Source organism: Malus domestica, chromosome 11, assembly GCF_042453785.1.
Source record: "Malus domestica chromosome 11, GDT2T_hap1".
Classification (NCBI taxonomy): Eukaryota; Viridiplantae; Streptophyta; class Magnoliopsida; order Rosales; family Rosaceae; genus Malus; species Malus domestica.
In genome coordinates, this window is record NC_091671.1 from 38,711,541 (window position 1) to 38,721,062 (window position 9,522).

The 9,522-nt window shown below is 40.3% G+C and overlaps 1 protein-coding gene across 2 annotated transcripts; it reads left to right on the forward strand.

Moving 5' to 3' along the window:
- Positions 1 to 3,446: 3,446 nt before the first annotated feature.
- LOC139189581 (uncharacterized) lies at positions 3,447 to 8,935 on the forward strand. Of its 2 annotated transcripts, XM_070808565.1 has the most exons (6): positions 3,447 to 7,631; positions 7,715 to 7,812; positions 7,896 to 7,993; positions 8,077 to 8,174; positions 8,258 to 8,355; positions 8,531 to 8,935. In XM_070808565.1, the coding sequence occupies exon 1, from the start codon at positions 6,177 to 6,179 to the stop codon at positions 6,849 to 6,851; it is 675 nt and encodes a 224-aa protein (XP_070664666.1). In that variant the 5' UTR covers positions 3,447 to 6,176; the 3' UTR covers positions 6,852 to 7,631; positions 7,715 to 7,812; positions 7,896 to 7,993; positions 8,077 to 8,174; positions 8,258 to 8,355; positions 8,531 to 8,935. The 2 variants fall into 2 exon arrangements, with proteins under 2 accessions (XP_070664666.1, XP_070664667.1); XM_070808566.1 differs by lacking the exon at positions 7,896 to 7,993.
- The last annotated feature ends 587 nt before the right edge of the window (positions 8,936 to 9,522 follow it).

Genomic DNA, 9,522 nt, shown 5'->3' on the forward strand with positions numbered 1-9,522 from the left:
GGTTTGCCCTAAGCCTGGCTACGTTTACAGAGTAGAGGAGTTCTCATTAATAGTGGTTTACACAAATACATAGGTTTAAGCATAATTATCATTAGTGGGTTCTAATGACTAGTTTAAGTACAATAATGACATTAGGGATTAATTGTAGGAGAATGGTCTCCTTTTATAGTTGAAGAGTCTTTAGCTTTTGTTTGCGGTCGATGTGGGACTCGATGAGCTTTATTATGATGTTGACATGTGTCGCACTGTGATTGATATCCTGGTTGGAGGAAAACTCTTATGTTTCGGCAGGGGTGCCTCAGCATGAACCCCTCAGTGAGCCCTTAAAGGTATGACGTTGACTGGTGCTCGGTAGTTTTGGGATTGATCAAGTATGGTACAAACACACAATATTAATCATTGCATGAAAACCTTGTCATCTATACTATAAAATTTAATAGGGAGAATCAATAAAAATTCTAAATACTAACACTTAAATAAGAGGTAAGATAGAGGATAAATAATAAAAAGTTGTAGAGAATACAAATTTTACATATCTTATTGTTGTTGAATTAATGTGAATTTTGATATGACAAATATATATATATATATATATATATATGTAATTTCAAAAATGCGAAAAAGAATAGCTTTGCAGACTTGGAGTCAAATGTTAAGAGTTATCAATTTTATGCCATATAAGTATAATAAAATATTAGAGTGAGTGGTGGGAAATAACCAGACCTAGAGTTGGAATCTGGAATAGAAAAGAATAGGTTGAATTTGTTGCACTGTCGACCAATAAGAGGAGGATTGTAAATGAACGAAGCATGATACATGTCTCATACCCTGTTTCGGAGGGTGGTCATGTTAGCTTTTGGTTAAAAGAAAACTAATGGAAGATGTTTGAAAATTTTAAGTTTTAATGATAAGGACAAAATAAATGATAAAATGAATAGTATCATGATTGATCTTTAGTGTAAAAATGAGGTTTTTCGTTAAAATAAACAGTACCGGAAATTTTTCGTTAAAATTCTATTTGGTTAATGGTGATAGGATATGGCAAGCAACTGCGACCTCGTAATTTCACATGATGATGGGATAAAGCCATCACTGTGGTCAGAGTTGGTGCATCTTTTATTTTGGTGAAGATGTGGTGCACTTAAATATTGAAGATTTGTCACATTAAGAGACTAAGATCTTATTTGGCATGCTGTATTAGACATCAAATAAGACTATTTAATATGAATTAGGTGTTTGGTGCTACTATGTATTAAATAGCCACTGGTTAATCTATCAGGGTCTGCCTATTTTATACAGCTTATGTCTTAAAAACCTTTGTATTATTTAGTCGGATTCTCAGAAACACTAAAACAAAGTTTTATCGTTCTTTCCCTTTCTCTCGCGATCTGCTTGTGCGGCCATCTTCTTCTCAAACTGAAAGTATTCCTTCCTCTTCTACTTCTTTCTCTTTGTCGATTGATTTCACAAATTCTTACTGTAATAAAATAATATAAGAGAGAAAGTTCACCGTGAGCATGAGCCGCATGCCTTTGTCATTTCTTCTTTCCTTGAAACAGCTTATCTCTTCTCTCTTCTCTGCTACTTGTTCTGATCATTTACTGGAACGTAAGGGGGCGTTTGTTTGCCCTCACTAAGTGGGACTGGACTAGACTGGATTAAGTGTTAGTGTAGTCTCATGTTTGTTAGAGGAAGGGACTAGCTTTAGTGGGACTAAAGTTCACTCGCCCGGACTACGGGGCTCGCTAAAGGGTCTTAGCGAGACCCCCCAGAAACCAGCAGATTGCTAAGCCCGTTCTCTCGTCCTGCTCGACTCCTAGTCCGTCTTGACCAATTCGAAGTCACCCACCACTCCCCACAGCGTCTTCATCCTGCTCCATGACTTCGCCAAACCATCCCTCCGACCATTGCTGCTTCCTCATAAGGCTGCCGCGGCTTCCTCTTTTCCATTTTCTCTTCACTTTCTTCGATTTTGTTGTGAAGATTTGTGAAATTACACTGGGTCTTGATCGATTTCTAGGTTTTGATTGATTTTTGGTTGCTGGAGCTTTTATTGATTTCTGGGTTTAATTGATTGTTTGGGTTTCGATCTATTTTGTCGCTAGAGCTTTTGACCAATTTCTGGATTTTTGGTCTGTTTTAACACCTGTTGTATCCTCATGGATTAAAAATTTAATCCATCGACAAGGTGAGGATATTTGTAAAGCTGCAGTTAGAGAGGTCAAAGAAGAGATAGGAGCAAATACCGTCTGAGTGAGGGGTGCAATAGATGAAGAGTGAAATAGTAAAATAAAAGAAAATTAAAATTAATTTTTTTAAGCTAAAAAATATTTTAGTCTAGGCCATAGTCCGACACTGCACCAAACACTTCACTACTCTTATCCTGCTTAGTCCAAGCCAAGCCAGTCCAGCTTAGTCCCTTCAGCTAGTCCAGTTCGAGATAGTCCGACGCAACAAACGCACCCTAAAAGGACTAGAGGACCGTAATATTTGAGGATTCTCGATTGGAGCCGTTCAACTTTGATGTCTTACTAATGATCATATAATCACTTGGTTGGGTGTCTTTTGTTGTTTTGTTTGGAAGGTCCCACTTTGATTTGTGTACACACGTATTGGGCTAATGATCATATAATCACGTTGGGTGTATTTTGTTGTTTTGTTTGGAAGATCCCAGTTGGGTGTCTTTAGTTGTTTTGTTTGGAAGGTCCTTCTTTGATTTGTGTACACCGCACGTATTGGGCCTTTGTTGTATATTTATTTTGTTAGTAATAAAAGTTTCGTCATACTCTGTCATGATACCATTTTCTTAATTAGGCAGGGGATAAATGGATACAAATTACAATCACTTTATTGGCTGTTTTTATATTGGAAAAGCAGGTTGGCAAGTGTACAATTTTTGCACTTTTAACTTCCTCCAACTTTTTTGCCATTTTTTCTTTTTCCAATGTTCCAATGCCCTGAGGCCGGGATTCCAACATTCCAACGCCATTCCAAATAGAAACAAAACCTGAAAACTAATGGGATACATGTCATCTTTATTTACAATATACATATCATCTTTATTTACAATTTGGAAAGAGAAAATTAGAATTTTCTGCATCTTTTTAATATTTTTTAGATCAAATATTGGTTTCATTTTAAGATTTGATTAAGCAACCTTAAACAATAGTCACGTCAGTGTTTTTATATTTACTTAAGTTATATGTCATTATTGTATTTTTTAAATTAAAATGCTAATTATTGAATTCCAAATATATTTTAGGAAGTAATTTCTGGTTTGTTGAATTTGATGAGAACGAGGATTTCTCTCCCACATTTGATTTTGTGATCTCCCATTTTTGAACCTTGAATGGGTTTGTTGATGCACAAAATCAGGGAAGACTTTGGTACAACAGAAAGTGTCAGGTTTTGTGACCTTCGCTTGGTTGCTTGGGTCACTAGTGAGGATAAGTACGTAAATGAATAGAGACAGAGAAGCAAACACAGGATGTACGTGGTTCACCCAGATTGGCTACGTCCACGGAGTAGAGGAGTTCTTATTAGTAGTGAAGGGCTTACACAAGTACAAAGGATCAAGCTCTCAATTTAGTGAGTTCTTGTGAATGATTTAACACAAAATGGCATTAGGAAATATTGTGGGGGAATGACCCCTATTTATAGAAAAACTTGTAGCTTTGTCACATTGACATGTGTCATGTTATGATTGGTTCTTGATGTTGACACGTGCTGCGCTCTGATTGGCTTCTAATCTTGACACGTGTCGAGTAGTGATTGGCCTCCTGGTCGGAGGGGAACTCTTCTGGGTCCTTGACAGTATAGCGTTGGCCGGTGCTCGGTAGTTTCGGGATTGGTCAAGTATGGTACAAACAGTGCTCCCCTAAGTTCCCGAGTGAGGGAAACTCCTCGGTTGGGGACTTGCAAGATCCAATCCCTTGAGTAATCATGAAACTTCTAAGTACCGAAGTGTGGTCTGATCTTCATCTGCCCTTCTCTGGAAGTACCTTTCCTCCATCCGGGAATGGTGTATTTAGCTGATGTTGACGCACAAGGTAATGTATCAATTTCACTTGAAGCTTAGTTGTAGTTTCGGGCTTAGTCAAGTGTGATACAAACCCTATAGTAGGAGTCCCCCAAGTCGCCGAGCTAGGAGATCTGCCGAAAGAGGTGACAGACAAGGTAAGCAGTCAAACTTCCAAGTAAGCAAACCAGGAGCAGAGGTTTGACTTCGGCTTCCGGTTGATTGTTCTCATTCTCCTTGTCTCTCATTCAACTGCCAGGATAAGGAGAAGCAAATGGATAAGAGATGATATGAGATACTTTTGCTTTTGAAGAAGTAACTTTCCACAGGCTTATTCTTGAACTGTGCTGGAGGGTTTTCTGGTGCCCTTCAGAGTATAAGGCCGACTCAAAAATTTGAGGGTCAAAACAAGTCCATCAAATCTAGAGTACGTTCGACCTTGATGATATGGGATACTATTGCTGTTGACGGAATAATGAATGTGGTATGGAAAGGTGTCGTGCTGTAGTGATCTGTTTCAGCCCACCGTTGAACCTTCTGCTTCAATCTTTTGCATGGCAGAAGTGGTGTGCAAACTTTGCATTTAAATGGTCCTTCAGAACATTCCTTCATAGTGACTCATTCACGCTTGGCAGCTTCAGTGTAAAGAGCCAATATCTGATCAACTGTCATGAGGTATTTGCCGGTGGAATTCGTGACCTTGATAGCAGTTGAGGATGAGTACTCGAGAGCAATGCTAAGTAAGCGACCAGGCAAAGGCTCCAGGCAGTCAGTTCCAAATTGGAGGTTTGATTTCAGGTTCCGACTGACTGCTCTCTTTCTCCTTGTCCTGCAGGTGTGGACAAGGACAAAGACAAAGACAGGGAGAAAGCATGATATGGGATACTCTTGCTTTCGACCCTGATGATATGAGATACTCTTGTTCTTGGTGTGGCTTATTTGCTGAGGTATTATCGGGGGGAAATAAAGCTGAGTATTTCGAGAGGTTATGTTGAGGGTGCCTTTTCGAATGTGAGAAAGGGTTGAGCATTTTTGCAGGTTTGCCTGTCCGTTGAGGAGGGAGGTCAATGTATATAGGGATTTCCCAATAACAAGTAGTAATGCTATTCCTTTACCCTTCTTGGTCACAGCAATGTAGTGGGAGCTGCCAGCTTCACGTGTTTTAATTTTGTCAGAGCACTTTGAAAAAGTGGTATGTGGTATCTGGAAAGCTGATATTACGTGTGAAGATTACAGACAAGCTTTATCTAAGGAAATCTGGCTCTCGAAGTTCTGAGAGTTGTGCCTCTTCGGTTTTCGAACAAGCAATCCCGTCGAGGATCTGACTCTCGAGATTCGGAAAGCGGTGCTACTCCGGTTTTTGAGAAAGTAATTATGTTGGGAGTCTTTTCTCGAATGTGAGTAAAGGTTGGACGTTCTTGCCAACCTGTCTTGCCGCAAAACACGGAGGTCGACACACATAGGGACTTTTCCAGTTGTCAAGCAGTGGTGATGTTCCTTTACCCTTATGGGTAATAGTAGGGTAGCTGGAACTTCGAAATTCTCGTGCCTAAACTTTGTCAGAGATCTTTGACAAAGTTATATGTGGTACCCGAGGAGTTGATGGTGCATATGGAGAGCGGTGATTGAACAGTAAGATTCACGTGCTTTCTACTTCACCAGAAATCTTCGACAGATTGCCCGTAATTTCCGCAAAGCTGATTGTGCATGTGACAGGTGCTGACGAGGCTGAAAAAGCAGGTGCTTCTTCGATTTCTGAGATCGGCCCTCGTGGTCTCTGAGCAGCCCAGCTTTTGAGAAAGCAAACGCCTCTTCGATTTCTGAGATCGGCCCTCGTGGTCTCTGAGCAGTCCAGCTTTTGAGAAAGCAAACGCCTCTTCGATTTCTGAGATCGGCCCTCGTGGTCTCTGAGCAGTCCAGCTTTTGAGAAAGCAAACGCCTCTTCGATTTCTGAGATCGGCCCTCGTGGTCTCTGAGCAGTCCAGCTTTTGAGAAAGCAAACGCCTCTTCGATTTCTGAAGCTCCGTCGAGTGCAGATTTTTATAGAGGCTGGCATTAAGTTCCACAGCACACTTGAATCTCTACCAGTAGAAGCTCATTTCTTGCACTTCTAAGATCTTGATTTGTCTGACCTCTTCCTTCTTCAACACATTTGAAAATGTCTGGACCCTCCGACCGTCGTTTTGACTTGAACCTTGGAGAAGAGACAGCCATGCCTTCTCCAGACAACATATGGCGCCCATCCTTCATATCCCCTACTGGTCCTCTTACCGTTGGGGATTCTGTGATGAAGAATGATATGACCGCTGCAGTGGTGGCCAGGAACCTTCTCACTCCCAAAGATAACAGACTACTTTCCAAACGGTCTGATGAGTTGGCTGTTAAGGACTCTCTGGCTCTTAGTGTTCAGTGTGCAGGTTCTGTGTCTAATATGGCCCAACGCCTATTTGCTAGAACCCGCCAAGTTGAATCATTGGCTGCTGAAGTGATGAGTCTCAAACAGGAGATTAGAGGGCTCAAGCATGAGAATAAGCAGTTGCACCGGCTCGCCCATGACTATGCTACAAACATGAAGAGGAAGCTTGACCAGATGAAGGAATCTGATGGTAAGGTTTTACTTGATCATCAGCGGTTTGTGGGTTTGTTCCAAAGGCATTTATTGCCTTCGTCCTCTGGGGCTGTACCTGGTAATGAAGCTTCAAATGATGAACCTCCAATGCCTCCTCCTTCTGGGGTTTTGTCAAGTACTGAGGCTCCGGATAACCACCCTCCGGTGCTTTCTCTTTCTGGGGCTCTACCGACTGCTGAGACTTCCCCTAAGCAACCTTTGTGAAGGCTCCCTTTTGTTTGTTTATTTTGACTCATGTATATGTACATATTTGTGGCTTATCGAAAATATTAATAAATAAGCTTTGCTTCATTTCAACATATTGTGTTAAATACACCAAAGCCTTCTTCATAAAGTTCTTTGAATTTTTGCTTTTGTTGAAACCTGTATTGTTGAAGCTTTGTGAGTGAAGCATGTAGTTTGAGGTAGTGTTCCCTTAATTTCCCGAGTGAGGAAAACTTCTCGGTTGGAGACTTGAAAAATCCAAGTCACTGAGTAGTCACGAACTTTTGAGTACCAAGGCGTAGTAGCATATGGTGGGAGTCCCCCAAGTCTCTAGTCGAGGGAGTTGACGAATGAGGTGTCTTGCTAATAGTCCATGTCGTAAGTACCAAAACTTCATTCTTTTGTTTTCTAAGTGGTAGCCCCGGACTTTTTCTTCATAGATTTTGTTTATGAAGGTTGCTAGGCCCGAATAAGTGGAATTGCAGAAGGTGTAACCGTTGGTGCATTAACATCATAATGGAAGCATCACAATGATGGAAGCATCACAATGATGAAAGCATCATAATGATGAAAACACCATAATGATGAAACATCATAATGATGTTTCTTTGGTGGAATTGTTTTTCATTTCCCCTAACAACCGGAATTGTTTTTCAACATAACACCATCATCTGTAGGTCGAATCACAAAGTTGTCTTCATGAAAGTTGTTCGTTAATTCCTTAACTACAACATATCCAAATTGGAGAGCCATCGGAGCAGTACAACTCCAGAAATCCAGGTATGATGAGTGACTGTTTATCATTTGTCTGTCAACCCGTCAGATTTGTTGTGAGCTTTGAAACTCTATTTTCTCTTGCTCAGATCAGCATGCTTTCTTCATTGAAGTTGTTCCTCAGCTTGTGAACTACAACATATCCAAATTTGAGATCCCTCGGAGCTGTATAACTCAAGAAACTCAGGTATGATGAATGACTGGTTATTATTTTTCTGTCAACCCGTCAGATTTGTTGTGAGCTTCGAAACTCCATTTTCTCTTGTTCAGATCGGTATGCTTTCTTCATTGAAGTTGTTCCTCAGCTTGTGAACTACAACATATCCAAATTTGAGATCCCTCGGAGCTGTATAACTCAAGAAACTCAGGTATGATGAATGACTGGTTATTATTTTTCTGTCAACCCGTCAGATTTGTTGTGAGCTTCGAAACTCCATTTTCTCTTGTTCAGATCGGTATGCTTTCTTCATTGAAGTTGTTCCTCAGCTTGTGAACTACAACATATCCAAATTTGAGATCCCTCGGAGCTGTATAACTCAAGAAATTCAGGTATGATGAATGACTGGTTATTATTTGTCTGTCAACCCGTCAGATTTGTTGTGAGCTTCGAAACTCCATTTTCTCTTGTTCAGATCGGTATGCTTTCTTCATTGAAGTTGTTCCTCAGCTTGTGAACTACAACATATCCAAATTTGAGATCCCTCGGAGCCGTATAACTCAAGAAATTCAGGTATGATGAATGACTGGTTATTATTTGTCTGTCAACCCGTCAGATTTGTTGTGAGCTTCGAAACTCCATTTTCTCTTGTTCAGATCGGTATGCTTTCTTCATTGAAGTTGTTCCTCATCGACTCTTTCATAACATATCAAAAATTCAGGATGAACTAACGGTTAAATATTTCCAGATCTTCGAAACATCACAACAGCTTCGAAATCTGCAAGAAGCCGACTATCATGTTTGGAGCTTCAACACTTTAATTTCCGTGGCTCAAACAGAAATGGTTCCTTCTTGAAAGTTGTTCATATGCTCAAGAACTATAGGGTGTCCAAAATTCAGCTCCATTGGAGAAGAGCAGAGGTTGCAGAAATTTGATAGATGAAAGGAGGCGGAAGAGGGAGAGAGAGAAAAAGTCTCCTGGGTTGGATTTCTATTTTGGGGCAGATTCCAATTTTTGTAGCACCTTCATTATTGATGAATTGCTTGTACTTTTGTCCATTATGAAATTTGGGACTTTGGCTTGTTGTTGGATCTATTATAATATGTTTGAGAACATATATAAGTGAATAAATAAGAAGGAAAATTTTGGGCCCTTGTGGGTGTAAAACAAAAAATGTTTATGTTTACCCAAGTGTTTTTGTACAAGTTCAAGGGCATCTTGGGTTTTGTGAACAAAATTTGTTTATTTGGAGCAAGGTTTTGTGTTGAAGCTTTGTAGGTGAAGCTTTGGTGTTGAAGCTTTGTGGGTGAAGCTTTGGAGGTGAAGCTTTTCGGGTGAAGCTTGTTGGGTGAAGCTTTTTAGGTGAAGCTTTGTGGGTGAAGCTTTTTAGGTGAAGCTTTTCGGGTGAAGCTTTTTGGGTGAAGCTTTTTAGGTGAAGCTTTTCGGGTGAAGCTTTTTGGGTGAAGCTTTTTAGGTGAAGCTTTGATGGTGAAGCTTTTTGGGTGAAGCTTTTTAGGTGAAGCTTTTTGGGTGAAGCTTTTTAGGTGAAGCTTTGATGGTGAAGCTTTTTGGGTGAAGCTTTTTAGGTGAAGCTTTGTGGGTGAAGCTTTGTGGGTGAAGCTTTGATGGTGAAAGTATGTAGAGGGAGCTTTCTAGGTGAAGATTTTTTAGGTGAAGCTTTGTAGGTGAAGCTTTTTTAAGTGAAGCTTTTCGGGTGAAGCTTTTTAGGTGAAGCTTTG

Bases quoted from the DNA above. Each gene is read 5' to 3' on its own strand.
- LOC139189581 (XM_070808565.1), top strand. From the start codon at position 6,177: ATGTCTGGACCCTCCGACCGTCGTTTTGACTTGAACCTTGGAGAAGAG.